General features: G+C 45.7%; 1 protein-coding gene across 1 annotated transcript; it reads left to right on the top strand.

Moving 5' to 3' along the window:
• Nucleotides 1-9,304: 9,304 nt before the first annotated feature.
• On the top strand, nucleotides 9,305-14,947 carry ankk1 (ankyrin repeat and kinase domain containing 1). Its single transcript, XM_076977076.1, has 8 exons — nucleotides 9,305-9,580; nucleotides 9,816-10,095; nucleotides 10,233-10,384; nucleotides 10,508-10,557; nucleotides 10,707-10,862; nucleotides 11,573-11,694; nucleotides 11,824-11,854; nucleotides 11,960-14,947. The coding sequence occupies exons 1-8, from the start codon at nucleotides 9,384-9,386 to the stop codon at nucleotides 13,219-13,221; spliced, it is 2,250 nt and encodes a 749-aa protein (XP_076833191.1). The 5' UTR covers nucleotides 9,305-9,383; the 3' UTR covers nucleotides 13,222-14,947.
• The last annotated feature ends 683 nt before the right edge of the window (nucleotides 14,948-15,630 follow it).

The raw sequence follows: 15,630 nt of genomic DNA, 5'->3' as shown, positions 1-15,630 counted from the left end.
CCTTCAGACCTAAATATGGCGTGATGTTAGTCATCATGAGTGAGTGGTTTCATATCAGCTTTCATGATGATTTTACAAGATTTCATACTGATCTTACAATGTCTGATTCACTCTTTACCAGTCATCTGTCAAAGTTTCTATTATAAGAGGTTCAGTGAGTACACTTAGAGTTTTGTCTTGAGCCTCTGCATGTGATGTGAGTTTTCATACCAGTGTGTAGATATGTGCATAAGATGCACTGGTTTCTGCAGGATACTAACGGCATTAAGATCATTCTGAGGTGCTTAACTTTGCGCCCAGGAACCCATGCCTATTGGGCAAATTTACCCAGATGGAAATGAATCAGATGGTGTGATGATTGAAAATTCCTCTCACTTACACCCCCCCCCCCCCCCAAACCTTTTAACTCCCCTCGTGTCAGTAATCCAGTCTAAGTGTAAATGAGCGGAGAGGAAGGGGGTATTTTCAGGACAGTGTGCTCTTCTTCGTTCTGACTGACATTCGTTTGACTGGGATTATTATGGTTTTACCGTAATTGTATTTTGTCACAAAGAAGCTTTGTAAAAACACTCCATTTGCATGGACAGTGACAGTAGTGGCAAAACAGGATTGGTAATAATGGAGCTTCATATGTCTTATATTTGGACTGTTAGGTATGTTCTTGTTGTCTTGAAGATGCTGGTGTATGGTGTATACTAGCTGGAGTTCTCCCCTTGATGGAAATCTAAGGAATATTTGATTAATGTAAATACATGCAGATCAGATCAAACAAACAAATGCAAATCCAAAGTCATTACATATTAATATAGTTTTAATTTGCAAATTTACTCTGAAATATATAGGATTCTAAGTTATTTGTGTGGTAAGGAAAAATCTTGTAAAGTTTATGTAAAGTGAGCAAATGTGTTATTGTACTGACTGGTCTGTGAATATCAAACCATGGTTTACTTTACTGTTGTATCATAACTCTTTTTCAGTTATGGTAACATTCTGCACTGCCAAAAAATTTATTTGTTCTGAAATATTTTTTTAATAATTAAGGCAGAAAAAGTTGCATAACTGTCACATTTGCAATGATCTGGATTTTAATGTTTGCTTTTGTTCAGTTATGGCCCAGAGTGCGAACTTGAGAAGCTATCAGTCACTACAAATGGACAGTGTAACCTTCAAATCTGATCTGCCATTAAAAGACCAAAACAAGCCCTGTCACAACTGTAGCAGTCTTCACAGAGAGCTCTCCGCTCCTAACTACGGCTCTAATCACGCCTCCAGGGACAGATGTGTTCCATACACCTAATGAAAGGTACCATTCATCTTCTGCAAATACAATGAATGCTCTTGCTGAAGATGTAATTAGCGCAAGAGTAGAGGAGTTTGTTTTAGACCAGGGGACATGTTCATTCACCCCAAGCAATGAAAGTACGTTAAATCTGCTGCTTCCTCCCAGAATGCATTTCTCATTGATCTCAGACACAGAGGCTCTGGTTCTGGGCCAAGGATCAATGGTACCATGACGACTTCGCACCATCCATCCAGAGGACCAGAACTTCACTTCATGCTCTGCTTAATAGCAAAAATCAAAGAATCATGGATTCTATTACTCCTTTGCCCATAAAGAGCGTTCCTGTGGCAACATCCTCCGGTCTAACAATAATTGATAACCTTGGGGAGAAGACGGGAACGGAGGGAAAACTAGGGAGAATAACTAACAAACCCCCAAAGTTTTTGGTATGCACTAACCCTTCGATTCCTGCCAAGGCCGTGTTCACGGATGGAGGAAGGTGTTTCGACCAAAGGGCAGGCCTGATGTAACGCTCCTGACAGCTCAGTCAGACAGAACGCACTTAGCCCCTGAAGGCAACACCCCAGGAGATGCATTTGAAAACAGGCACGTGAAGCCGAAGAATACGCCCGGTCTGAGCGTAGTGACCCCGAGCTTCTGAAGTCCCCTCGACATTATCGGCAGGATCGCATTCACAGGGTGCACCTATCAAAACAGCACGGAGCACAAGATCGCTCATCACCAATGGGCCCGTGGTCACACGTGGTACAGATGTGAAGCGACACGCTTCTGGGTTTCCTCATGCTTCAGTGCTCACCTCTCCAAGTTCTGAGGATGGGATCTCGATGCATCTCTTCACCAATGCCCGAGTTGCTACAGTCAAAGCATACAGGATCGTTTGTGACTTCATCTTTGGTATCCAGCTTGTTACCAAGAATCGTTTCTTGCAAGAGATGAAAGTGCCGGTGAACCAGTGAACCCTGGAGCCTCCAGAGGAAACACACAAGTGGGAATAGCGGTGCGTTCATCTTCTCCGTTCATCTTCTCCGTTCCTCCTATCATCTCACAGTACTGGTATGCTGGCCATAAAGGAGCATTCAAATTTCTAACTGTACAGCCTGTCCATTTCACAGAAAGATCATCAGGTGTAATCAAAGGTAAAAAAAAAAGGTTATTCAAACCAAAATTCTCCTGATAGGCCTTCAAAACATTTCATCTACTGACAATCATTTTTTTTCCATTTATCTGAATGTCCCTGTAAAGCTATTATTGAAAATGAAACTATATCCTTGGGGAAATGAACGCCCTGACAGATTATCCATAATAGATAACGGACATGAACATTAGCACATTGGTCAATAGATTGATGCCACATGCTTACAGCAGCATCACGTTCCCTGGTGCTGTGAGGGTTACTGCTCAGTCTGGCTGGAGAACAAGTGATTCCACAGATTACAGGTGAAGAATTCAAACTTCACGCTTGTCAACTCACCCGTTTAGCACCATGCATTACGCACGTACGTCTGACCATCAGCTGCAAAAAAAAAAACCCACAGATTCCTTCCAGCAGACTGTGAGAGGGGTGCAGAACTCGTCATCGGTCTTTGAAGGTCACCCTGCCAGTCTCTTCCCTGCCAGGCAGCTTCCAGCTCTGTCCCTAACAGGAAGTGTGACGCCTTTGACTTTTCTATCAAGTCATGCCAGCCAGGCGCCCTCTCGGTCTGCTCGTGTCCTGGGTGAGCCGTCACTGGCCCCCAGGTCTGCGCCTACGCCCGTCACATTACACATCTCGGGAAAAGCATGTGGCTCTGCAAGTTTCCATTCTGCAGGGAAGAAGAGAGAGCACACTGTGTTTCAGAAAGTGCTAACATCACACTCTGAGAGGCTAATCAGGTTCACAAACACCTGGCCAGCTACAGGAAAAGGTGCAGTAAACTCATCTATCACACCGCTAAGCACAACAGCCGCACGGTCAGACAGAGGACAAAGGAGTCTTTCTTCCATGCCACCTTCTCCGCAAAGCCCCTCAACATATAACCTCAACTCCCCAACAACCCCGACTGTGGCACAGAAACGCTTGTTCGCGGTGTCTGTTGTGGATAAACGGGACGTTCTCTTTCTCAAACTTGTACATAAAAAGATATAACAAGAAATTTCTTCAGTCAGCTTCTCACAGCGTTCGGTCTCACATCCTAGTCGTACAGCTGTCGCCTTCAAGCTTTTAGAAACCACAGAGGGAGGTGGAGTTAGGTGGAGTGTGTTTATAAACCAAACTTTGAAGCCTGAGCAAATCTTAAATCGGAGCAGTCACGCTCCATCTGTAGGGGCTGGAAGTGAGACGTGTGAGCCAAACACAGCCGAAGAAAGAAACTCAAGAGGAACACAGACACCACAGCACACGCATGCTGGTTTGGTCGGAGGAGAGACCTTCAACGGTGTTCAATGGTGTTAGCAAACAAAGCAAGAATCAGACCCCTGCCATGGTTGTTCTGCAAAGCACTGTGCCATCCTGTCAAAGTCGAGCCCACAATTCGCAGGAAAGCCCCAAAGGCCAAATGAAGACAGCTGTTTCACCAGCTGCCGCTGAGAGTTTTCAGCCTGCTCAACACTTGGCTTCTCCAGCCAGTGCTGAACCTCCAAAATCTGGTACAGATACAATAAATCAGGCAAGTACACTTTAAACTACTTTATCATCCATCACAGTCCCTGCATCAAACAGAAAGGACATTCATGACTCAGTGTTCCTGTACAAAGCAACCAAGTTTGCACTGACTGAAAGAGACCATCCCTGGCAGATTGCATTGATCCAAACTGCCAGGGTCTCAAAACCAGGGAGGAGGCGAACCACACACACTTCATCCATACATCTGTCCTTAAAGCCATCTACGTCTCGATCTGCTTCTCTAGCCGCAGTCTCTGTTATATCCCGTCTTCCTGCTCACAGCCTGCCTCTCCCCCACTGCCTACTGCCCCATCAGGGAGCCTGACAGGCTTCTGAGCCATGCTGAGGGCATCCAGGCGTCTCTCAGCCTCACAGCCTGGCGCCAGACGCTGTGGGAAGAAAAACGTTATTATTACAGGACACTCCACACGGGCTGCACGCCTGCCTGGCCCTGCAGGGATGTAAACTTGGCAGGTTCAGAGACAGAAGCAATAGATCTGACCCAAACAGGTCTGCTACATTTATCAAAGGAAGGTGCAGGTCACCTGTCCACTACTGCACCTTTTGAATTGAGCCCGGTGAGGTCTGCCAAGCTAATGTCAGATCTGCTGGTGACGCAGGAGAGAACCAGAATCTTATGGCCTGTTTTTTTTTTACTTTCGGATCAGAACACCACATTAGCTGCATAATACTGCAATTAAGCCCGGGGTTGTAAATACCTGTTCGTATTTTAGCATAAATCTGTAATTCATGAAAACAATTAGGAAGTCCTTGGATCAGGTTTTTCTCCAGGGAAGTTTTGCTACTGTGTGCAAGGTGAATCGGTCACATAGACAGGAGGATAATTTGGACAAACACAGATGACCATGCTGTCCAAGTTTGGCTCATATCTCTGATGACATCTGTGGCGGTGATAACTTCACAGCAGAGATGTGTGGACCTGGGGAGACATATCATGCCTAGAGATGTTGTGCCTGCTCTCAGAAATCTGTGTGTTATCATAAGCCTGAAAACAAACAGCACCCAGGTGAACTTAGAGATAAAGTCTTGCCGCCTCTTACCCGCCATCAGATTGGACGAGTCCCGCTGGACCTGCTGTCCGTGTTCAAGGTGCAGCTTTGCTTTGAAATACTCATGCCTCAATGCTGCTGCTTTCACCCAAATCTGTTGATTCGTCCTAGATTATATATTCCATATCTTGCAGGCATATTGGCCTGTGTAAATCCCCTCTGCGTATGGGACAGAGCTCCTGAGCCCCCTGAACCAGTCTTATCACCCAAGACCAGCACCTCCACAGCCCAAAGTCTGCCCCAAAAAGCTTGACTGCACTTAGCTGCAAATGGCTGCTGTCTAATATCCTGTCAGATCGAAGCAGTGTTTGTCGCATGCAGGACATCAAATGGCTGGTGTGTGTGTGTGTGTGTGTGTGTGTGTGTGTGTGTGTGTGTGTGTGTCTTTTGGCTGTTGGCTTGTGTCACTAGACCATGTCTAGTCCCTGTGCTGGGCTTTACAACGGAGCTGCAAAGCTGTACAAAACGTGCCCTCAACCTGGGAACCCACAGGTCGTTTGTCTTTGTCAAATGACGACCTTTGCTTTTAAGGTGAAAGTTTTTGTTTTTTCTCTGGTGTGATGTAAAATGTCCCGTGAAGGTAAAATTAGCAGAATTCACAGCAACGTGAATGTTTTTGCATTCAAAGCTTTGACACAAAGACCGCAGGACTAGGTTGGTGTTTTTGGAAGGTGCAGAACTGTAGAACTGTAGAACACAAATATCATCTTCAGTTATTACTGTACGGTAATGACAGCTAATGAATCCTACTGTGTTGCTGCATGCGCACACCTTTCTAGGTCTCATTAGTTTCACTATGTAAGCCGTTTCAGGAAGCATGTTTGTCTTGTGAGCAACTCACCAGGTTAGCCTTAAAGGCACGAGTCATCGGCCCGCTCCGCCCGTGGGCTGTCACAAAGAGCTAGTTTCACCATCAGTCTGTTCCAGATGAACTGCACCACTGCTTACTTACACTGCGATCTGAGCGTGTGCCCGAGGACACGCTCTCGGTGTGAGAGGGTGAGTCTCTTTCAGTAGGACCTTGGAGAACATCCATCACTCCTGGCCAGGCGTCTGAATCTCACACGCTGATCCTCCACCTGTCATCGCTCGCTTCTATTCCATGTCAACTTTCCCCTCAGTTTTTGTCAGAATGGACTATTTCCAGACTTTCAAACGTATAAATGCACTTGTGAAGTTTCTCACTGTCTCAATCCTGTAGTCCTCAAAGGGGCTTGACTTTAAAATACCAAAGATATGTTATATGTGCACTGAAGTCCATATTTAAGGCACAAGGTCCTCAAATGAAGTGATAAATAAGGTTTTCACTGCTCCGTTCACCATCAACAGCTCAGTGTGCCTAGCACTGATGGTGGTGGGAGTGATATCAGCAGGAGGAGGAATCTCATTTCTTTTGTTCCTGTTCTGAAGGAAATAGACAATCCTTCATTTGGGGAGACAGGTAATTGAATCTTGGATCACACATTTTTTTCGAGGTTGGCACATGGTTTTAGCATTGCCTGGCATTCAGTTTGCCCACCAGGCCTGGCGGAAGCAGAGATAGTGGTCCTTGCAGTGGTATTGGGCTGCTTCTTCGTCTGTCTGACTCTGCGCCTTCTGTTGCTTAACAAACATTGTTCACAAAGGTCTGCGGGGCTGCCCACGTGTGCCCACGCCTACTCACGTCTATTCACGTGATGGGGCATCCACTTCACCATGAGCAAGACCCAGACCTGCACAGAGTAGCATCATGATTCATCAAATCAATCACATTTTATTTATATAGCGCTTTTTTACAACAGTTGTTGTCATCCCAGGGTTTTTTTTTTTTTAAGTCAGACCACCTTAAATTATGTTTTTGTGAAAAGCGCAACCTTGCAGCACGCTATGTTCAGGCTCGACCCTCGTGCAGGTGCTGGGCCCTGGCTATACCTCCACCTCCCTACGGGGTGTTGGGCCCTGGCTATACCTCCACTTCCCTATGGGGTGTTGGGCCCTGGCTATACCTCCACCTCCCTATGGGGTGTTGGGCCCTGGCTATACCTCCACCTCCCTACGGGGTGTTGGGCCCTGGCTATACCTCCACCTCCCTACGGGGTGTTGGGCCCTGGCTATACCTCCACCTCCCTACGGGGTGTTGGGCCAGGCCTTGGTAAGCTGGTACAGTCAGTCAAACAGCTGCTTCTGTGCAATGATAGGCACGTTTATTACCAAATTCTGAAAATACAAAGGTGAAAGATTTCCTTTCAAGTCTTCTGTTATTGAGCCTGCAGCTCTGAGATTCATCATCCGCTACAATGCAATTTAGCGTGAGCAAATTAGTCAACATTGTCTGTGATGAATTTGGATTTTGCAATGCAGCTCTGATGTGTTGTTCTCATCTGCTGGAACTCCAGTACTGGAACAGCTCGGTCATGACTTGATACAGCCGCCCAGGTACATCAAGCTTCTTGGATCAGAAACGCAGATCTGTGATTGGCTCCATTGTTTCTGCAATCATCTCCATTAAGACATGAAAGGCAAGAAGGCATTAAGGACAAAAACCTAAAATTAAAGATTGCAATGAGAAATACGATAAATACCAATTGTTGCTGTAATTGATTTGGGATTCATCAAGCCTCTTTTTTATGTAGACCTATTTACAACAGCACTTGAGGAATGCCAATGCAAATGAGTATGTAAATATTCCTGAACCCTTCTGCGTTCCACAGCATACATATGCATGCGCAAACACACACACACTGAGCCATACACAGAGTGTCATACACACGCAGTCATACACACTTTGGTTCAGCTCAACCTCAACATATGAGGTTTGTCGTCTACAGTGTGTAAGATGAAAAAGAGAAGGCAGCATTTAAGCAGGCACTGATTCCTCTGTTTAAATGAGTGGTGTGTACATGTACGCTGGGCTGACATTGTGATTGAGAGGATCATTTTATAAAATCCTTAATAGTATTGTGTAATTGAAATGATTCAATAGTTCCTGCTGGAAACCTACACACCACAGGAGACAGATTGAAAACAGAGACTCCTAGAAACCAAGAAGGTTCCTGGTGCATTTCTAAACAACCATGAACTCGGATAAAAAAGGGAGAGAGAGGGGAGAGAGAAAGAGAGAGATGGGGAGAGAAAGAGAGAAATGGGGTGAGAGAGGGAGAGAGAGAGATGGGGAGAGGGAGAGAGGGAGAGAGAGAGAGAGAGAGAGAGAGAGAGAGAGAGAGAGAGATGGAGGAAAATGCAGGATGAGGATGTGAAGTTTATGTATTATTCCAGCTGCAACCATATGAACTATAATGACCATCATAACCTTTATAAGGTGAGAAAATAAGGTGATGTTTAATTCCATCACAAAAATCTATAACACAAAGGCCAGGAGGTATCAAAACTTTTATATCTTCATACTTGGTATTCATGGCCAAAAAACATTGTGGTTCAAACAATAACTATTTAAAGTTTAAAAACTTTTGAAATCTAATTTAGTGTGTTTTATTTGCAGTGTAAATTAGTTATGGAATGACTGAAATGACTAGAAAATGCTAATGCAAAGAGTCATTGAATGTGTATAAATGATAATTAGTGGCCAAAGGACATACAGGAGTACAGAAACGACCCTATAGGGATTATTGTTAATTATTTATGGTCTTATCTCATACAGTAAAAAACACACCTTCATCATAAAGTTGAACTAAAAAGTAAAGCAAATTGGAGATAGCTACTGTGTGCATATCAAACAGAACATAATGTTAGTACTTCAGGGAAAAAAGAAATAATCATCAATTTGGTCCTCTCACAAACAGAAAATACAACACGCAGCAGTCGGTGGTGAGCCAAAATACCAACAATGGGCAGCTCGCAAGACTGCAATCACAGAGCAAAGGGGCCCCTAACACTGAAATCACAGAGCAAAGAGGCCCCTACCACTGCAATCATAGAGCAAAGGGGCCCCTACCACTGCAATCACAGAGCAAAGGGGTGATTCAAATGGATGCAACAAGACTATAAGTGTCCAAAAACTGTATGAAATTCATGCATTAGATGCATCATACTGAGGTCTTAGCAATGGTGAATACATAAGAGGTTTCTGGAGTAAGTCTTTTGGCCCTGTTCCTGCATAGGCCAACTGGTAGATATTAATAAAGACACTGACACAATACAAATCCATGTAAAACCTTTTTTTTGTGCAGGGTTTGCTGTCCATGTACACATCGTCATTTATGAACACAGCACTGGGCTAGTGTAGTCTGACTCGTACAGCTTGCTAAGTGACATTCTTATGCTGATAATGAGCAGGCACAAAGCTCCTCCCAGAAGCAGGTATAGATTGTGCAGTCACTAACCTACAAACGTTTCAGTTTCAGAACGCGTGGATCTTAGGAAACAGAGCTTAATGGCAGAGCCCAGCTTCTTGCGAATGGACAATGTCCCCAACGGCAGGGACAGTTTGGCCTGTTTCAAAAAGGAAGAATTCGAAGTGGATTGGGACAAAGTTTCGGAGCGTAGGTTCGGTCGTGTCTACAAGGTGAAGCACAAACTCGAACAGGAGAGGCGTGCCGTTAAGACATTCTCGAGCTCCAGAGATTACAGGTATGCCTGTCCAAACACGGCAGCACTGAAAACTACAGACACATTAGTGTGCACCTGATTTCTTGCACAGCTCCGTCTGTGAAGGCCAAGGATTTAAATCAGTAGCTGAATGTTTAGACCCAGTTCAGATGTAATGTTTACCCATCTACTGTTGCTTGTGGGTTAAGTTTAAATGTTTACTTGTTTACTTGTGCATGCGTTAAGCATGCATTATATATTTATTTTCTCTCCCTAGGAACATGTTGCAGGTCTCAAAAATACGACAGACAAAATCTAAGTACTTGGTATCAGTTTATGGCTTTTGCAAAGACCCACCTGCAGTCGTAATGGACTTTATGAACCGAGGATCGCTCGACAACCTTCTTACAACCCATGTTCTGATGTGGCCAAAGAAGTTTCAGATGATCCATGAGGTGGCGATGGGTATGGAGGCCCTCCACAGCATGGAGCCTCCTCTCCTTCATCTGAACCTGAAGCTAGCCAACATCCTTCTGGATGATTGTCTTCACGTTAAGGTGCTTCATTCCACGAGATCCATGCATACCTCATATTAAATTAAACACACCTTGAATAGAGAGAAAAAAACACTATAGAAACATAAAACAAATAGCTTCATGCACTAACTGTTTTTTAATTCTTTTATTTCTGTAAGTTATCTGATTTTGGGTTAATTAAATGGGAAGACTCTTCAGGCAAGACGACGTTCATCGAGCATTTGACAGCTCGGGGAAATATCGTATATGTTCCACCAGAAGCTTTTGTCCAATACCCTGAACCTCCGACGTCCAAGTACGATGTTTACAGGTGAGAGCTGGCACAGTTTACTGAGTGCACTTATCTTAGAGTCTACAGACCTCAGTGTTTGTGAAGGTGGACAGATCAGTGCTCTGTTGGGTTAAAAACAGTGTTTTCTTTATATAATAACAGCTTCTCCATTGTGATGTGGGAGATTTTAAGTCAGAGTCGGCCGTACCCAGGTTGGTTCGTGTCCTCATACAGCACTCTTTCACCTCAGGACATCAATGACACAAATACATTTTTATTCACATCCTACGAGGTGCCGTTTTCATCATCCTCGGTTCCTCGTGAGTACAATATGTCTTCTCCGGTTTCCCTTTTTACGCAGGGATGAATTTGACGGAAATACTGATCAGGGTGTCATCCGGCAAAAGGCCCAGTCTTGAGAAGATCCCCGATGACAAGCCTCAGAAATGTGACGAAATGTTAAGAATGATGCAGCAATGTTGGCACCATGACTCCAGCACCAGACCGGCCTTCACCGGTACGACCACGCCGGGTGTTTGTTTAGACTCTCTCTACAGGGAGCGAAGAATTAGGTAGCTATGGAAACAAACCAAACATATCCAGTGCTCCGAGGGCAATGCTCACAGGGCTGATTATATCTCTTAGTAGGATTCAATAAACAATTGTTACGTTTTGACTGCACTGTAAATAGGTCACCTTTATTATTTAATTACAGTTCAGTAAATTATGATACTTGATTTACCAACTATATTAATGAATACAAATCACGGTCATTTGCAGTGATTTAATAAGACGCAGTTAATTTCTATGCGTCTTATATAACGACAAGGGGCGTAAAATTACTATGCAATTAGCATGGTATTTATCACCTATGTTAATCACCTTTTGATTAAGACACTTCATCATCGCACATGTTTAGAGGGGTTGATGAATGTGGGTTGGGAGTCAGTAAATTCTGCAAACTCAGGAAACTCAGGAGTGCAGAGTGGGCCCAAAACTCCAGGGTTTCTCAAGGAGATTAACGCTCGGGCAGATTAACGCTGGTCTCAGGCTGTCTTACTGCTCAGCAATACACAGTGATCAGCAATATACACACTGTTCAGCAATACTCAGTGTTAAGCAATACACGCAATACACTGTTCAATAATACACACACTGTTCAGCAATACACACACTGTTCAATAACACACACACTGTTAAGCAGCTCCCTCCACTGTGTCCTCACAGAGATGGTATGGAAAACTGAAGCCCTGAGTGATGAGCTGAAGCTTCCAGACACTATTTCAGGCGGACAAGCACAGAAGAGGTCACGCCGATTTAAACCGCCTTTGCCTGCTTTGCCGAGTGTGGTGAGCACCCGTGTGAACGTCAGAGCTTCAGCATGTTACAGGCCTTCCAAGAAGGGGATGTCTGTCTGAACAACACATCATATTTTACCCGTGTTACATAAACTCACCCTGTCATTTTTGCTCTTTCAGGACTCTGATGATAATCAAGATGCAAATTCAGGTTCGTTGTTGAAATGCAGCATGTATTATCGATGACAAAAATGCTGTAGGACTTAAAATGATTGTTAGTGTGTAATCTGTTGATGGTGTTCCGTCTTGCTTACAGACGGTCCAAGCGTCAGTGTTTACTCTTACCTGAAACGGAAGGACTTCAAAACTTTCAAGAAGGTTGTAAGTAAAGAGCACGTGTCATTGGTCTTCAAAGACAACAACTCTCTCCTCCACCACGCCGTAGCCAGCGGTGACGTGGAGTGTGTGCGTGCGGTGTTGGACGTGGGAGGCGTGGTGAACTGTCAGAGCAGCCGGGGACACACGCCCCTCGCCATCGCCACGCTGCACAAGTCCTACGACGTCTGCGCTCTCCTGATCCAGCGAGGTGCCGCCGTTGACCTCGGCGACAACGACCTCTGGACCCCGCTGCATTTCGCCGCGCAGGCCGGAGACGACCGGGCCGTCCGTCTGCTGCTGGACGCCGGGGCCACCTCGGACGTCAGGGACGGGGATGGCTGGACGCCCCTGCACCTGGCGTGTCAGAACGGCCACGAGGGCGTGGTGCGTCACCTGCTCCTGCGCTCGGAGGCCGTGGACGTGAGGGAGACGTGTGGCGGGAGGACACCGCTTCAGGTCGCCTGCGCCTACGGTCACCTGCGCATTGCCAAACTCCTACTGGCCAGGGGCGCCGACCCTAACGCGGTGGACGCGGGCCAGGCCACGCCCCTGCACCTGGCCGCTGACGAGGGCCACTTCAGGGTGGCGCGTCTGCTGCTGTCGAGCGGGGCGTGCGCCGATGCCGTGGACGGGCGTGGCTACTCCGCCCTGCACCTGGCTGCCAGCCGCGGCTGCACGGGTATCTGTCGTCTCCTGCTGGGCCGCGGCGAGGATCCCGACGTCCGCACACGCCAGGGCTGGACGCCCATGCACCTGGCCGCGCTGAAGGGCCACCCCGACACGGTGCTGGTGCTCCGGGAACGCGGGGGCACGTTGGACAGCCGTGGCGAGGGAGGCTGGACGCCCCTGCATCTGGCCTGCCATCACGGGCGGGAGGAGGCGGTTACCGCACTGCTCTCCGCCGGGGCGGACCCCAACCTGGCCGAGAAGAGCGGGTGGACCGCGCTCCACCTGGCCTGCCGTAACGGCGCGTCCTCCACCGTGCTTCGCCTCATCGCCCACCGCGCCGACGTCAACGCCCAGAACGACAGCCGGAACACACCGCTACACCTAGCCGCGCACACCGGCAGCCCCGCCGTGGTCAGAGCCCTGCTGACGAACCACAGCAACGTGGACCTGGTAAACGCCAAAGGTCTCACAGCCCTCGCCATAGCTCAGCAGGGCCAAAACGTGGAGCTCGTGCAGCTACTGAGCAAGTAGCAGACACAGCTAAACGAGACATCAAAAAACCCAGCACATAATGACAGATAAATGCATTAGGACGGAAGAGGAATGGTGCATTGATCTCTTATATTGATTCCGTTCGTCTGCATTTCCTGCCCGCGCTGTCGCTATTCAGATTTACCCTTCTCGTTCTGTTCATATATTTCCATCGATTGAGCGCAGGGGCCGTTTGATGTGATGGCTCACTGAACAGAATGAAAAGCCACTTTCAGATCCCAGGAGCCGCGGGGACGTGTGTCTCCCTAGAGTGGAGGGACGACACCTGCGCGGGTCTCTGTTTAGCGGCGGACGCGTACGTGTCCATGACTGTGTTGTGCCATCAGCACAGCGTGAGTCACCACAGCCGGGAAGACGACGTCTTAATGTGCCCATGAGCTCAGTCTCAAAGGAATGAAACCCATGTGTGATACTGCGGTGTTTCAGACACTCAGGACGGGTCTGACAGCATTCCACCTCCTCTCAGCTGTCCTCACACTCCCGGCCTTCTCTTGTGTGTTGTCTATATATCACATAAGTGTGCTTGAGCTGTGTAAACAGAATACATGTACAAAACTATGTACAAAACAAAACGGGGCATAGCTATAAGACGACATACCATCAACATGATACTAAATCACTATTAATATAATAGTGAAGACTGTATTATACAGTATTATGTATGGTTTCTCAACCTTAATACATTTTTTGTACCTCACTGATGCTACCTTTTACTATAAAGATGGATTAACATCAAAAGAGTGTGTTATTGTAGCCTACATACCACATTAGAGTGAATAATTATAGCTTACATGCTACATTCTTGAAGTGTTTTCTCCTTTGATGTCTGTGTGAACTTTGATGTCTTTACTATTGTATTATTTAAACTATGTATAAAACTAATCATGTATAAAAATCAGGAATCTGGAAATGTGTAACATTTCAAAACTAATCAGACACTTTTGGAGATAAAATGAAACGGTTTGATTCAGACAGGTAGTGCAGGACCGTAGGTGCACTAAGAGTGAGTGTCCAAACCAAAACACATCACCACACCTAACACAATCCAGGTCAAAAGTGTTTACTAAACGTACATGTAAAACTAGACAGGTAATCATAGGACACGTGTGTAATTGATAATCTGGTGACAAGGATCATGTGAGTCCATGCTTGGAATTCTGGGAGTTGTAGTTAGATCTACGATCACTGGGATGCAATACATGAGAAACGGTACTGATCTATTTTTAAATATCCTGGGCCCAGTTATGCTTACCTAAAAGGTGGTTTGTTAACAGAAGATCAACTGTATGCTGTGAGCAAAATAAAACCTGGTGTTACTGCTGCATGAAGTGGAGAATCAGAACCAGCGTTTAAGAGTCAGGACCAGCGTTTAAGAGTCAGGACCAACGTTTAAGTGTCAGGACCAGTGTTTAAGAGTCAGGACCATCGTTTAAGTGTCAGGACAATGGTTAAGAGTCAGGACAACAGTTAAGAGTCAGGACAAACGTTTAAGAGTCAGGACCAGCGTTTAAGAGTCAGGACCATCGTTTAAGTGTCAGGACAATGGTTAAGAGTCAGAACAAACGTTTAAGAGTCAGAACCAGCGTTTAAGGGTCAGGACCAGCATTTAAGAGTTTGTGGCTTTCCCTTATCCTGCAATGTCACAGTGTGAAGCATAAACACTGTTAACACCAAGGAAATAAAGCAGAGAAAACTCTTGTGTTTATGTTGAGTACTGTGCTTGTGTTTATGTCGAGTATTGTGCTTGTGTTTATGTTGAGTACTCTGCTTGTGTTTATGCTGAGTACTGTGCTTGTGTTTATGTCGAGTACACTGCTTGTGTTTTTGTTGAGTACTGTGCTTGTGTTTTTGTTGAGTACTCTGCTTGTGTTTATGTTGAGTACTCTGCTTGTGTTTATGTTGAGTACTGTGCTTGTGTTTTTGTTGAGTACTGTGCTTGTGTTTATGTTGAGTACTGTGCTTGTGTTTTTGTTGAGTACTGTGCTTGTGTTTTTGTTGAGTACTGTGCTTGTGTTTATGTTGAGTACTGTGCTTGTGTTTATGTCGAGTACTGTGCTTGTGTTTATGTTGAGTACTGTGCTTGTGTTTATGTCGAGTACTCTGCTTGTGTTTATGTCGAGTACTGTGCTTGTGTTTTTGTTGAGTACTCTGCTTGTGTTTATGTTGAGTACTGTGCTTGTGTTTATGTTGAGTACTGTGCTTGTGTTTATGTTGAGTACTCTGCTTGTGTTTATGTTAAGTACTGTGCTTGTGTTTATGTTGAGTACTCTGCTTGTGTTTATGTTGAGTACTCTGCTTGTGTTTATGTCGAGTACTGTGCTTGTGTTTATGTCGAGTACTCTGCTTGTGTTTATGTCGAGTATTGTGCTTGTGTTTATGTCGAGTACT

This window comes from Brachyhypopomus gauderio, chromosome 16, assembly GCF_052324685.1.
Source record: "Brachyhypopomus gauderio isolate BG-103 chromosome 16, BGAUD_0.2, whole genome shotgun sequence".
Classification (NCBI taxonomy): domain Eukaryota; kingdom Metazoa; phylum Chordata; class Actinopteri; order Gymnotiformes; family Hypopomidae; genus Brachyhypopomus; species Brachyhypopomus gauderio.
Note: the sequence above shows the minus strand (reverse complement) of the source record. Positions and strands in the feature narration are given on the sequence as shown.

Bases quoted from the DNA above. Each gene is read 5' to 3' on its own strand.
- ankk1 (XM_076977076.1), top strand. From the start codon at position 9,384: ATGGCAGAGCCCAGCTTCTTGCGAATGGACAATGTCCCCAACGGCAGG. The intron at 9,581-9,815 runs GTATGCCTGTCC...TTCTCTCCCTAG, and splicing joins TCGAGCTCCAGAGATTACAG to GAACATGTTGCAGGTCTCAA. The intron at 10,558-10,706 runs GTTGGTTCGTGT...CTTTTTACGCAG, and splicing joins TCAGAGTCGGCCGTACCCAG to GGATGAATTTGACGGAAATA.